General features: G+C 57.5%; 2 protein-coding genes across 2 annotated transcripts; one reads left to right on the top strand and one right to left on the bottom strand.

The window, feature by feature from the left end:
• Positions 1-481: 481 nt before the first annotated feature.
• NCLIV_038010 (conserved hypothetical protein) lies at positions 482-3,580 on the top strand (the record flags this gene model as incomplete). Its single annotated transcript, XM_003884001.1, has 2 exons — positions 482-541; positions 2,369-3,580. 2 exons carry the CDS (start codon positions 482-484, stop codon positions 3,578-3,580), a joined length of 1,272 nt encoding a protein of 423 aa, XP_003884050.1.
• Positions 3,581-5,986: 2,406 nt separating this feature from the next.
• Positions 5,987-8,778, bottom strand: NCLIV_038000 (CUG-BP-and ETR-3-like factor 3, related; the record flags this gene model as incomplete). The annotated part of the gene is made up of 3 exons (XM_003884000.1): positions 5,987-7,044; positions 7,405-7,848; positions 8,244-8,778. 3 exons carry the CDS (start codon positions 8,776-8,778, stop codon positions 5,987-5,989), a joined length of 2,037 nt encoding a protein of 678 aa, XP_003884049.1.
• Positions 8,779-15,008: the final 6,230 nt, after the last annotated feature.

The following is a 15,008-nucleotide window of genomic DNA, read 5'->3' as shown; positions in this document are numbered from 1 at the left end:
GTTTCGAGTATAAAGCTGCGACGTGCAGAGACAGGCGTGTCTGTTAAGCCGCACGTCAGAATGACGAGCGTATTCTTCTAGTATCCCTGTTCGCCTCCGAACTGCCTCGTCGTCTGTCCCAGTACGTTCTCTATCGCTGTTTTGTTCATTCTCACACGACAGAACGGCTCGCAAAAAGGCTGTCTCTCTCCTGCGCAACTATGGCTGTAGGAACACAGACGGGTTTGTGAAAGACGCAGGGATCGAGGCAACAGAGTGTTGCGTAAGGTGGGAGAGGGAAGCGCCAGAGAAGGCTGCAGCGCGTTCTACTTGCGCCGTCAAGTCGTCAGAGACACGCCAGTCGATGGGGGAAGAAGACTCAGAGGAGTGGTGGAAAAAAAGTCGAGGAACCTGAGGACAAAGCTACGGGAAGCTGTCAAAACACTCATGCTCGAGTGGGAATCATTCGATTCTCTCGGCGGGTACACAGGAGATCTTTTGAATGCAAGTCCCGTCTCTACCTCCCGACAGGCACTTCCTGGTGTGCTCGGGTGTTGACATGGTGAGGGAACTTGCCAACTAGCGAGGCCACAAGCGTCGTCTCGGTTACAATTGACACGACTGGCGGAAAGTCTACGCATCCAGAATCGCTCTACCCTCGGCTGTGCGGCAGTCCGCGCGTGGAACTATAGGTGTGAAGCAACGACTACTGCTCGGGTAGGCATCGCCTGAGCATAAATCTGTGCAGTTGGACGTGGCGTACCGAAACAACCCTGTCATATTTGATCTACCTCACAGCATGCTTCTGATCTCTCTCTCCCTATATATATATATACACGTGTATCTGACAAATAGGGACGTAGCCAGGAACACGTTGGCTCGTCGTTCTTTTTCATTTCGGAGCATTTGTTTCCCTCATGTCGCAGGCGACGTTCTGAGCTTGCGGTTGTACAACAAACAAGAGAGGAGTTCGGTTAAAACGGCTTCACCCGCTTTTAAAAGAACACTCTCGTGAAGACTGTTCGTGGTTTCCGGCTGCACACTGCCCGATAGAATTCTTGTCTTCAGCGGTGTGTTGCACTGAGAATGTACGCCCGCTCGCTTGTTGCCAGAGAAAAGACAACTTGCTCCATGGGGCGCTAGGAACCTCTGAACAGACAGCAGATGCAACAGTGACAGCACGCGTTGCGCAAGACCACAAGTCGTTCCTGTACAGCATATGTAGTGTATGTGCGTACACATACATGTAGGTATGTATGTATACATAGAGACATGTGTGCATCTATCATGTTCTGAAGTCGCAGGTTCGTCTACGTGTGTTCTGCAAGGTCGTTGGGTTCGCGCCGCCCCGCCTTGTTCTTTTGCGATTTCGCGGAAGACGTCGGACAATCGTCTCCCAACGGCATAGCCGCACAAGCGGAATAAAATACCGGAAGAGAGAAACACGGACAACGTAATCATAATGATGTTGCCACGAAGTGTTTTTTCGCTGCTAGAATTTGTGGGGCCGCCTATGACTCGACCCTCCGCTTTCTTGGCGCCGTTACCAAGAACGAAAAGCGTTTTCTCTTTCGAAAGACCCATAGAAACGTCCCAACGTAGGCAAAAGGTTCTCCTTAGGAATAGGAACTTCCTCTGTGCCTCAATCTTGGCATGAGTACCGCCTTTTTTTTCCTGTGAGAGAGTGGGGCGGAACTCAGCGTGGCACCTGTTTCTGACAGTCCTCTTCTGAACATTTTAACGAGGCGCTTTGTGCGCAAAAAGGCCTCATCGCCGCCATGGACAACCCAAGGCAGATCGAGTGGTGCTGCGGGGTAATGAAACTCAGTTGCGAACTGCGACTCGCAGGACACCAGCCGCTCTCCTCTCACGATCACGTTCTACCGGACACAAATCGAGAGACGGGGCTGTACATAAGAGAAAAGAAGCCACGCAATTGCAGAAGGAAACACAAGTAGAGTGCTAATCTATGAGTGCACTTGTGACGACAGAAGACCACCGTTGGCGTGGCATGCCGCTTTTTATTCACGGACACGAAGCGCGGAAGTGTATGAGCTCTGGACGTCAAGCCGTTTCGTAATTCTGGTCCTGAAAACAAAAGGAGAAAGGGGGATTCAGTTATAACCCGGGGCCAGATGTTCTTCCACAAGGCAGCGCATCGCTTACCCGGTTTCTGTAGCTCGGCCGTACACACTGAGGGGAAAGGTTCCTTCTCGCCCACAATCAGTTCTTTTTCCCGGGGAAATGGAGTCGCAGCCTCAAAGAAGACGCATTGCCCCGCAGAGACCCTCACTTAGCTAAATCAGTCCGGGAAGTTCATTGATAACCTGCACATTCGTTTCCTACTGTTCCTCCCCCCCGTTTTTGCCGCAATTTCCCTTTCCTTCAGGTTCCCCGCCTGCCCTCCCAGAGCGACCGGCAGTTGCTGGTGATCGGAGGGATCCTCAATCTGCTTGTCCCGGTTGGGACCGGTGCGCTCGTTTGCGGGCTCGCCACTGGCAAGCGCCCCCTGCTCGTGTCGGGCATTGTTCAGGTCTTTACTTCGTTCCTCGTAGTAGGCATTGTGTGGTCCATTGTCACGGGGGTTCTCATGATCGTTCAAGGCTCAGAACTCTTTGTTTCGCCCTTGGATCTGCAGCCTCGGCAGAGTCAGCGCGACGCGAGCGCCTCTCAAGACTTCCACAGAGCCCCTCAAAGTGGAGACGGAACGGACCCAGAACAGGGGTCGACCGGAGTGTCGGAGAACGCAGCCCCCGCCGCTGAAGTAGAGGAAGTCGCGACGGAAGTGCTTGTGATGACCTGTCGACACCAACCCGCAGACGACCAGGAAAAGGAGAACGCCCCCGAATCGAAGGGTTTGAAACGGTTAGACGGCGCAGGCGCCGCGAACGCAATGTACAACAGAGAGCATGCGTTCGAGCAGGAAGTTCTGATCCTCGAAAGCGATGGCGCTGTTCCAAACTCGAACCAGGCGAGCCTCGCTGCAGTTGCAGCCGTTCCAGAAACGCTAGGCAAGGCTTGCGTGGGAGTCCCCGGCGCCCATACCACGGCCCACACAGCGCACTGTCTCGGGATCCCTGCAGCGCTTCGCCCCCTCTTGCTTCACCCCGCCGACGGGAACCTGGAAATCCACGACTGTGGCCCGAGCAATCCTGGGGGCCCGTCGCACGTGGGTAAGCGCCTGTCGAGGAATCAACAGGACGAAGAGGAGTGTCTTGTCAGCATCGAATCAGCAGGCCCCGCGCAAGAGCCGGGTAACGGCGTCTTGGAAAAAGGCGACCGCAATGAGAAGGTCGGCAAAGAGATTCAGACGCGAGGAGCAGAACAGGGGGACCATCTGACTATCGACGACGCAGACATCAATCGGACCCCGCAGCCGATGAACTCCGCCGACGGGGCTCTCAGGGAAACCGACGGAGAAAGCCACTCGCCGCCCAACCTTCTCGACGCCGCTTGGCCAGTTCTAGGAGCAGAGCGAGGGCGCGAGGTTTACCCCAAAGTGGAAGACGGAGAGCCTGTGATGCAGCAAACAGAACGTCTGCTACCTGTTGAGGTGCTCGAATCAAGAGAGCGCCGCGAAGTCGCTGCTTCTCTGTTGTGACGACGGAGAGCAACACAAGAGGGAGGGTACGCCTCGCGACCAGGTTTTTAAAGAAAGCTGGAACGCGTCGGGGAAGGGTCCGTGGGCAGAAGATCCAGCGGTGCTGCTCTGGAGCTTTTCGTCAAAAAGACGCTCCATCACAGAACAGGGGAAACACGTGGAATCTGAGCATAGCAGGCATCCCAACACATCAGTTTCTTTCTGCTGCCTGGGAGAGGGACCTGCTTAAGGGAACATTCAACTAGTTCTTTTGTTTGCCCAGTTCCTGTGGCTTTTTCAGCCGAACAAAGACTCAACCCAGCAACGGTGACACGGCGGCCAGACTGACGAACCGTACAGTGGATTCGCTCTTCTTCCAGAAACAGACTCGAAAACACGGTTCCTTCACTCGGATACTTTTGCGGCCTACACAGACACGCGTAGAGAGCTCGGTAGCTCTCTTGCTGAGGAAGGACATCCAACACAGGAAAAGACCTCTGCCGGCAACGGCATACCCACACTGAAGACCTGCCAGCTCCTTTCGTTTGTCCGTCCTCCGTTGAGGTTTTCGTCTCAAGCGAACGTGTGCTTGCGAGAGAAAGCAGGTTTTATCGTTGACCCACAATCATGTAACTTCTAACTCACTCGACTGAACACTGCGGTCCTCTGGGTACACCGCATGCCTGTGTGTGTGCCGTGGGTAGTTCTAAAGGTGCCTTTCGGTCCGCACTGCTGAAGTGTGCTGTTCCGCGTATATCTCTGCGTCCTTCTGCCGTCGCGCTCTCTCTCGTCCGACCGGCCTTCCTCCGGCCCCAGCTCGGGAGCGGGGAGCCCGGCGGGAAGTGAGTCTGGTGTTGAGATAGGGTTTACTTGATCACTCGAGATATGAGGCTCTGTTCTCTATATGGCCCGCTGACAATCTGTTCCAGTACACCGACGGAGGAGAAAACCGGTGGAAAAAATACACGAGAAGCGATACTGCTTCGCTTCTTAGTTCACGACCCTCTCCATGTCTCTCGTCCCCGTCACGAAAGTGGCGTTTCTCTCAGCGTCTGCGTGGCCTCTCTTGTACTGACTCCTGTATCCGGTCAGCAGCGAAGCCGATAGTGCCACGTGTGCAGCGGCGAAGAACACCCGAGCGACGGCAACCCTCTCTCGTCCCTTCTTCCCCACTTCCCTCACCTCCTCTTGTTCCTCTCTTCTCTCTCACTCTGTCGTGAGTCTTCTCGAGCCCTTGGCACGCTCGAGTCGCTCTCCGCCTCTCGCGGGCTGAACGCTCCGCCACAGACTCCCCCCTTCCAGCGACACACACACACACAGCTCGCCTCCTGGCTGTCACCGAGCGCACATCGATTGCGGCTGCGTGCTGTCGCCCAGCGAAAGACCACGACTTCTCCCTACTGCTTGACGAGTCCTCTGAACCCCTCCCCGCCGGCACGCTCCTGGTTTCGCTTTTCTGCCCTCGTGGAGAGAGAAAAGAACTGCCGCACGCGGCGTGCGGAGAAAACTGCGAAAAATACGTCCAGGCGTCCCGCCCTCTGTACAGGGGCTTCGGGGAATCGTAAGACGCTCGCCATAGGTGTGAGCCTCGCCCTCCACCGGAAAGACATGGCGAGTCTCGACATTGGCATTTGACGGGGAAGAAACGGCCTCTCCAGCCCATCGAAATCTGTCGCCTACAGAATGTGTTCACGAATCGACTGTATAATTCTTCGCTACACATACCTCTCTGACACATGACAACGCCCACACATGCAGAGAAGAGAGAGGCCCTGAGCCTCTCGCTGTCTCTTTGGGGCGTTACTGTGACATTTCCGCTTCCAGTCTTCGCTTCCCTTTCCCGTGTTGGCAATGTCAGTGCCTTCGTCGCCTTCAAAGGAACTAGGGGAGACACTCGGCTCGATTTTGCGAGGAGGGAGAGTCGGGAGAGGGCTCTCGACATATGGTTTTGCCTTCTCGGGCGCCGCCCTCCCGCTACCTCTCTTAAACCCCCTGCCACCGACCTCCATGCAGCAAAAAAAACCTGCATACACTAAATAGCAGCGGCTACAAAAACATACATATGTGCATGTGCCTCGTTCTTTCGCAGCTGGCTTTCGCGTCGTTCGGTCCTCCATCTCTTCTCTCCCCGCCACAAACTGCTCCGTCCCTTGACTTTAAAAGACAGACTCGAACGCGAATCGAGCCGAAACACAGTTAGCATCCTGCTCCTAGTTCTCTTTCTTCCCCCGCTTCGTCTCGCAACGGTTTTCCCCTTGCGTTCACGAATGCAGCCTCGGATCAGCACTTTTGCACGACGGACACATGTCGGATGCTTTCCCCCCTCTCTCCCGCCCGCGCACCCCGCATCTGACCACCACCTCCAATTTCCGCGCCCCAGGCCTGCGTCCACACACGTCCTCTCTCGTCCACTCCCCTCTCGCTCTCTCAGTACGCGTTGAATCTCTGCCCCGCCGCGCCGTACGCCTGCTGGCCGTACCCGCTCCCGGGCCCCCCGGCGCCCCAGGTTTGCTGTTGGGCTCCATGCCCGGAGAAGGCCTGGCCTGCGCCGCCCATCTGCGGCGAGTTGCTCATCATCCCGCTCGCGGGCGATCCGACGGCGGCGAGTTGCAGGTGCGAGGAGAGCGAGGCGTGGACGTTCCCGGTGCCCTGACCGCCCTGCGCGGATACCGACGCACTCTGGCCGCCGGCCTGCTGCAGGGGACTCCCGAGCCCGACCACGGCTCCAGAGCCGGAGAGAGACGCGTTCGCGCTGCCTTGCTGCGAACCGCTCGCGCCGTGGGGGTGCATGCCGTGGGCCGACGCGCTGCCAGAGACGCTCTGGCTCTTCCCGTGCTGGTTCGGGCCCAAGTGGTGGCCTTGGGCGTGAGCACCGTGGACGTTCAGCAAGTGCTGGACGTGGTGCTCCTCGCCCTTTTTGATCGACACATTCAGCCGCTTGTTGGCCGCGAGGCAGCCGTTCATGTGGTTCACTGCATTCGCCGCACTCTGGACGTTGTCGTAGCTCACGAACGCAAAGCCGCGGTTCCGATGACTGACCTTGTCGACTGCAATGTGGCACGAGACGATGTTCCCGAAGCCGGAGAAAGTCTGAATCAAGTCCGCCTTGGTCCACTCGTTCGGAATGTGAAACACAAACACGTTCGCCCCCGGAGGCCCCGCAGTCTCCGAGCCGCCAATCCCGCTGTTCACCGAGCCGTGGTGCAAACCGACACCGCCGGAGAACATCGACGCCTGGTTCCCGCCCAGAGCCAGACTCGCCAGCGGCAGATGATCGAACTCCGGCGGCCGCTCCCAAGTCGTCACATTCGTGTACTCGTTGTGGTAGTACGGGCGCCCGTCCGGGGCGAAGTACTCTTTCCACTGACCAGCTTGCCGCGGATTCGCGTTGCTCCCCGCCAACGTGGACGCGCTCCGACTCATTCCAGAGAGCCCCGCCTGCGTCATCACGCCCCCGCCGCCCCAGCCCCCGAGGCCTCCGAGATCTGCGGTCGACACACAAGACGGAAAGCGCTTGCAATGCCACGCAGGATTTCTTGAGGGAACGCAGCGACGCAGAGGCCGTCGAGAGGAAGCAACGCGCACAGCCACGGACAGCTGACGACCCACGCCACACGCATGCAGGACGCGCGGGAGAGACTCGGAACGGTGCGCAGAGAACACGAGAAACACAGGAAACTGAACCGTGTGAGAGAGTGCGTTTGCGACGCCGCCGGGAACGTCGCGGGCTTGCTCGAAACACCCGGATACACGGAACCGAACAATCGAGTCTCTGTGACGTTGTGCGTTTGCTGCGCGGTCGCCCTACGCGCTTCAAAATTCCTTTTCGCTTCGCGGCCGCTTACTGTGTTGACCAGCCATCTGCTGCTGGCGTTGAGACTTGCTCTCGGCAAAACGGACTTCGACGGGCCGCGTGCACCCCTCGAAGATGTGCTTTCCATTTAAATTGCGCATGGCGTGGAGCCCCTCTTCCTTGTACTTGAACTTAACGAACGCACAGCCCTTCCCGGTGCCCGTCGCGCTGTCCTTCATCACAAAGACTTCCTCGACGGTGCCGTAGGTCTGAAAGAAGACCCGCAACTCGTCCTCGCTCATCGTCCGCGGGATGCTCCCTACAAACAGCTTCGCCTGGTCCACGCCGCCGCCTTCGCCGCCCATTCCGAGGCTGTGCATGCCCAGACGCTCGGCCTCGCCGGTGGCGTACTTCACAATGATAGGGCCCAGAGCCGCGTCGAGGATTCTGTTGCTGTGGAGCGCTCGAATGCATGCATCAGCCGCTGCCAGGGAAGCTGCGGACGCAAACGCCGGAGACCAGACACAGGCGCGAAGCGTGGGGACGGGGCGCATGAAGAAACCCGAAAAAACAGCCCGTCCCGAGAGCGAGCCGGAGGAAGTTACCACGAGGCTGTTTCGAACAAAGCAACGTCGACACAGAGAGGAGACCGTGCACGGACGCGAAACAAGCCTCGCTAGGATCGCGAAAACAAAAGAAAAGGCGGGCATCGTGTACTCGCCCTCAGTCGCGCCGGGTACGAGTCCGCAAACAGTCCAGTAAACTTCTCCACAATCTTGGACTATCATCGGAGCTCGGTGACAGCTCCTCGTGATCACTCCTCTCTTCTTCGCTTGCCTTCTCGTGTTCCTCTTTCTTCCTCGCTTTCCTATACTCCCCTCTTGTGCGTACCCATTTTGACGAAGGCGCTGTTTTTGTGTTTGAGTGTGTTTTTGTCGCGAATGACAAACACTTCGCGGACGTCTCCGAACCCTTCAAAGATCGGCCTCAGGGCGTCTTCGTCCACAGTCTGCGGCACGCGGCCCACAAACAATTTGATTTCCACCGGCGGCGCGTTGTGGGGCAGCGGCTGCGTGAGCGGCGCCAGACTCGCTGCGTTCGGGCACGCCCCGCCGAGCGCGTTGGCCGCGAGGGTCTGCGGGGAGACGCCTCTGTCTCCCTTCGCCGCGGGCGTCGCGGCACTCCCCGCCAAGACGGGACTGGTCGCGGGGCTCACCGTCCCCGGTTTCTGGGCCGGTGAGCCGGATGGCGTGTGTGCCGCACACGCCGGAACTGTCTCCTTTCCCGCGAGCGCGGAGACCTGTGCGCCGTCGAGCGGGCCCCCGAGCAGCGGAGACGCGAGCCCCGCGCCCTTGGCCTTGGCGAGGGCGGCGACCGCAGAGGCCGTTGGCGTCCCGACGCCGGCGCTGCCGTTCTCGTTCTCCATGCTCGCGACGACGCAAAAAAGAGGGCGGTGGACTGCCGCAGTCTGTCGCCCTGGGCCCGAAAAGAAGGGCGGAAGAGACGAAAGACACGAGAGAGAGGCGACGAGATCGGGGCGCGACCGTGAGAGACCGCGAGGAGAGAAACCTGAGAAAAGGAGAGAGAGACTGACTCAGGGGCGAGGGCGAGTCGCGGCACTTTTCAAACCCGAGGGCGCGACCCTGCGCAACAGACACGCGCGCATCGAGGGCCGCACGCTCAGAGGAGGACATGCACACAGCGACGCGGAAGCAAACGTCCTTCCCGCCGACTGCCTTCGAACGAAAAGGGCGATAGCGAGTAGGCCGGAAAAACACCGGATGACACGATGTGTTTAACAAACGTCTCGACGACTGCTCGTTCCAGGGATTCCAGGATGCCTCGGAGGCCAGCTGACGCGATAAGCGTCTGGCTTCGACGCGGAAGAAGGCGTGCACTCGAGAAACGCCCGTTCCACTCATCACACACGCTCGGCTGCCTTTTCCAGGAAACAACTCGACGTGGCGCACACTCGTCGCCCTTTGAAAACCGCCAGAATGTATACGCCTCCTTGTCACTTCCCTCCAGTTGCCTTCGCCCTCTCCCAATCGCCACCCTGCATGCGTCATCAATCTTGCATGCTTCAGAGCAACATACACGATCCCGCATACGGCGTCCACATACATCTACAGATATAGATATAAGCAGCATATATATCTATATATATGGAGCATATATATGCATCTGTTTCTATATATTAGATATGTTGTAGTGTCTGGGTTCGTGTTTTGACCTGAAAGGGTCGATTCCCTCGGCTGAGTCGGACTGTGTGACTCACCCGACGAACGACGACCGGAACCCGGTCCTGTGGAGGGGGCCGAGGGAATCGGAGAAGCGCCTCTGCATCAACATGACGCAGCGAAGAGAGAGACAAGACAGAACCTTGCACATCTGAAGCTTTCACAGTCGAACACACACATTTCGACATGCAGTGAGATCGATGTACAAAGAGGGACTGAGAGAGCCTCGCACGCCCCGTCCCCTATTTACAAAGAGATCACGTTTTTTTCGCTGGCGACAGAAGCGAAGGGCGAAAACAGAGGGTGAAGAATGCCCGAGAAGCACCGAGCGGAGGTGGGCGGAAGTGACTACACACTACACAGAGGGCTGGCATGAAGAGAGACGAAAGAGAAACCCCCACCAAGAGTGGCATCTCTCGACAGAGACGAAAGGGGGAGAAAGGAGAGCGAAACGACAAGAGAGAGATGGAAAGACAGATAAAAGAGGGCGGGGAAAGACGCGACGCGTTTGTGAGGCAGAGAACACGGGAAAGAGTCGGATGTCGCGCCCCAAGTCGTCACAAGAAGGCGACTGTGGAAACGTTGCGGAAGCATCGCAAAACAGATCTCCGCAAAACCGAAGCTACATCGCGACAAGAATCCGCCCAAGTGTGCTGGCGGGAGTGAACCACGCTGCGCCTCGGAGACGCACACCCGCAGAGATATCACGCCTTTCTCTCGGGGTCTCCCCCGTCGAGAGAACTCGACTGCTCGCGCCTCAACTCTCTCTCCTGTTCACCACAGCTCTCGCCTCCCTTGCCGCCACAAACACAGACACAAGAAGCATGGAAGAACGCGCACGCAGTTCCGGCTTCCTGTCATTCGTTCTGTCCTCCGTCAGCGTGGGGTAGGGAGAGACGGGACAAGCGCCGGGAGAAGGCCGCATGCTACCCCGAAAGCGCGAGTGGAGACGACCCGACGAACTGGATTCAGAGAACGAAACTTTGTGGAATCACACCGGCGACTGTGCAAGACGGGGAGTAGTGGGGTGCGTGGGTGTTGGAGATTGCTGCACTCTCTGAGAGACACGAGAGTGACGCTCGAGGCATCCAAGAGCTTTACACGCGCGAGAGGCGGCGAGGCATCCAGGCAGCTAGACCCGAGAGAGGTCGTCGCCAGAGACGAAGAGAGCCGGCGTGCTCGCCCCCAAAACTGCACCAAAGCCCAGAGTCAGCGGGAGACTCCGTCTGTGCAGACGAGCAACCGGCTAGGTTGCGAAAAACGGGGCGAGAGCCGGCCGGTCATGCTGTCTCTCTTGTGTTTGAGAGGCGACTCCCCAGGAGAGGCTAGCTGCGGTCTCGTGCGTCCACGGGGTTCCCCCGTTACCGCGAACCATCCGTTCCAAACTGTCTCCCGAGGCGGCGCGAAGCGATTCCGCGCCGGAGACAAGGAAAAAACGGAAAGGACACAGCGTGCGGGGGCCCGGTGCCTGGTTGGCAGTGGCGAGTTTCTCGGAGCGGCGAGCGGCTCAGGCAGCGCGGAGCGGAGGCGCGCGCCAGGGCGGCGAAATTTCAGGGAAGTTTCCGCGTGGTGAGAAGAGAAAGGGAGAGACCGAGGCGAGACCGCGCCGAGAGTTTCCTGCGGGCGCCGCCGCGAGAGACACCCCAGGCACGGTGTGTCGAAGACAGCCGAGAACTTGCGGCGGGGCCGCGAGGAGCGGAGACAGGGCGAGAAAAAACGAGCACCGCGCACAGATCTGATCGACGTGAAACGCGAGGCGTGGCTGCGAGGGTCGAGGTGTATATACACCTAAATACGAGACGGGAGAGCGACAGCCAAAAACGCGCCTCAGAGGGAAACGGCGCGCGCGCGCGCGTGGCCGGGAGTGGCAGAGAGGCGAAAGGGCGAGAATCGTCTCTCTCTCTCTTCGGTTTACCTGTTTGCGAAGGTCGTGACTCTCTGGCCAGGCGAGGGAAGGTGCGTGTTGGACGAATTTTTCAGGTGGGGCGCGGGCGTAGATCTGCCAGATTGGACGTGGCACAGAGGGCATGAATGGGCGGCGGGCGTGCTCTGCAGTCGCCGGGCGATGTGAGAGAGTCCCGTCTCGTGGAAATCGGCCACGCGTCTTCCTGTTTCAGGGTTCGAGAACAACCCAGGAGAAAAAACAAAAGGCAACTGGCCTCTACGCGCGATTCCTCGACACAAGTGACACACCCTGCTAAAGGACACGGTAAAAAATCCCGCGCTCTACGCGCGGTCGCTCCGGATAGAGAGGGTGCGCAGAGATTCTCTATTTCTCTCGCGCAGCGTTTCACGTCTCAGCCGCCACGAGCTGCATGTGCTCACGTCCCCTGAGAGACCACATGACCCTAAGCGCAAGCGCGCGCGCGAGCGGCGAAAATCCTTCCCACTCCACAGGTTCGCAGTGGCAGCACGCGCGGGGACACACCCTGCTTTCCTCGCATATAAGAACGCCCTCTGCGAACGCGTCCCCCAAGAGTCGCTCTCGCAGCCTGTGTCTCTCGCGCCTCGCCGCCTGTGTCTCTCGCGCCTCGCAGCCTGTGTCTCTCGCGCCTCGCAGCCGCGCTTCGTCCGTCGGATGCCTCGCTGTCCGTGTCTCTGTCCCTCGGAGTCGCGCTTCGTCCGTTTAATGCCCCGCTGTCCTTGTCTCTGTCTCCCCTGTCCACCCCAGTCAGCGTACCGTGAGGACCAGGACGGCATGCACACGTTTCAGTTTTCCGGAAGTTCAGACAACACCCCGCAAACCGGTGCGCGTGCGCCCGCGCGTCGCAGGGTTCTCGTAGACAACGGACTGCCACGAAAACGAGGGGATAGAGGACCACGCGATTCGTCTTTCCCCCCGAAAGGAGAGATTGCGACGCCATCGACGACAGGGTGATCCGTGACTGGGAGAACCCGATTCTTTTCGCGTCCACGAACGGTCCCACGGCGACACTTTTTTTGAGAGAGGTCGAGTCGAAAGCGAAAAACTTGGCACGTGTTCGCCGCTTTGTCTCGCGGCTCGTCCCGCCGCCAAACGTCACCGCCGGGGGCTCTCTCCAGCTGCACGCCACACAAAATTTTAAGCATCCGCAGCTATAGATAAATATACACAAGTAGACTGATACAGACATATGTATTATCGTATATTCATACATAGGTTTTATACACAAAAATGGTAGTTGAACACATATATATGTATATATATATATATACATGTATATGTGCACGTATATATAAACGGCAATGCAGATGGACAGTGTGTCAGTATTGGGAGTTTGTCGAGTTTGTTCGACGAGTTCCTCTTTGGTCTTTCGAACCTCCGCACCGCTTATCGTTCACAGAGTCGCCGCGTTTGCTCGATTCTCTATCCGCGGATCTCGGGAGTTCACAGGCCGTCGCGCACTCGCGTGAGCCGCTTTCCCGTTTCATTGCCCGGCACGCATGGGGATTCGAAGTGTGCACGCATGCAAAGGAAACGAGAAATGAGGTAATAAAAGGCCCAGTCGGAAAACAGGGAGGGAGCGTTCGATCGCGTCCTTGCGGGTGCTTGGCCGTAGTGGAGGAAGAACTCGCCAACCCCCCCTCTCTCCCTGGAAAGCTGGTAACCTGGCGACTGACACCCGCGACCTTGAAGAAGCGAAAGGGCTCCGCGCAGCTCTCAAAACCGCGTCCAACGAAACTCGAAACTCCTTCTGACAGGTGTCCGACTCCCACCAGAGAGCGATCTCCAGTGGCGTTCGTTTCTTCATTCGTGCAGAGTTTTCGATCGCCGAGCGTTGCTACGAAAGCCTCCAGGCATGTACAGCGAGTCGACGCACCGCGCAGAGAAACGACTGGCTGTGCATCTGCTTCTCAATGTTACAGGCCGGGGAACGCGGTTTTGATCTTCACTGGAAACACAGGATGCGCTACACCTCGCTGTGCCCCGTGTCCCGGCGCAAAACACAGTCTGAATGCGACACAGAACCCGTCCCACGACCCCCTCTCGTGCAACTGGCCGAGCGCATCACTTCTTCTTTCTTGACTCCATGGTTTCCCAAGTCCCCCGAAAGGGGTGTGGTTTGTGTGCGCACCTCCGAGGAAGCCGAGGAAGGGTTGTGTTGGGAGTTTCGTTCAGAGGCTTCCTCCACCAGGCAGCGGGGACCTCACGCCTTTTTCTGACCCGAAAGAAAATCGGAATGAAATCGCCTGCCACCAGGCCTCTCGGTGCTACGGAGACGAAGACTCAAACGGCCGATCCGTACCCGCGAGAGACATCGGCAGGCTGAATGCACTTCAGACTTCAGTCGGCGCTCCACACACACTGCGCATTCAAGTGGAAACGATTCTCGGACCGCCTCCCGTCCCGGGAGTTCAAACAGATTCACCGTACACAACACACAGATGATCTACGATCCAGAACTGTGAAAAAACTCACACGAATAAACTGAGACATTCGCGTCCCTACAACGCTGACCGACTCCTCCGATCTGACGAACCGGCTGTCTTCCCTTCTGTCACTGGGCTGATGGTGGCGTGAAACTGAATAAAGCACCTTCCATCGAACGACAGAGAATCTCGCAAAAGCGACACAAAGTGAGCATGCACAACTCTAAACATTGACGTCGACAGATACAGACATACGTCTGGGTGCTCTCGCTCTACTAATACATATATGTACCACATATATATATATAACACACATCTATTCACATACGTGTATCCAGATGGATGACGATTATACTCGTAACTATACATATAGATGGTGTGTGTTCTATGCAAATGCAATTCATAGAGCGTCCATATAGACGTAAGAGCATTTGCCGACAGATATCTCGTGGTGCCTGCATAGATATTCTAGAGATGTGTGAAACGCACACGTGTGCGTGTATGTCAAGAAGTGGGAGGCGTGGGACAGATTCTCGTTGTCCTCTCGCTGAGGTGCGTGGACACCGGGTCCCCCAGCAGATCTATGCCTTTGGTGGCGGTTGACGGTTGAATTAGGCAAACGCTGTTCGTGCGGCTCAGATTTGTCTATTTTCGCTTTCCGGCCGACCGCTTGGAGATTTCCTTTCTTCTCTGACCCTGTCTGGGTGCTTGAGGCGTTCTGGAAGATGTCTTACCCCGCCCTAGCTACCCTTCAGGCATCTATATGCCAGCGCGCCCAACGGCGTCACGAGGAAGCAGGGGGGAGTCGTGAGGGAACGAGAGCGGGTCTCTTTCCCTGTATTTTTGGAAACGTTTTTCTGGACCTTTCTTGACAAAAGGATGCTGGGTTCTGTTTTGTCTTCCGTCTCCCGCCATCCGCTGTCTTGCGATCTTTCCCGGCGAGCACTTCTTTGCGCAGAAGAAGGGATTTCTCCGACGACACACGCACACTGCTAGACAGAACAAGAGCATCAGTGGACGAGGCACCATTCGCCTTTCTTCTCTGTCTCTTTTCCCCCTCTTTCTC

Source organism: Neospora caninum, chromosome VIII (assembly GCF_000208865.1).
Source record: "Neospora caninum Liverpool complete genome, chromosome VIII".
NCBI lineage: Eukaryota > Apicomplexa > Conoidasida > Eucoccidiorida > Sarcocystidae > Neospora > Neospora caninum.
This window is presented reverse-complemented; position numbering and strand designations above follow the sequence as displayed.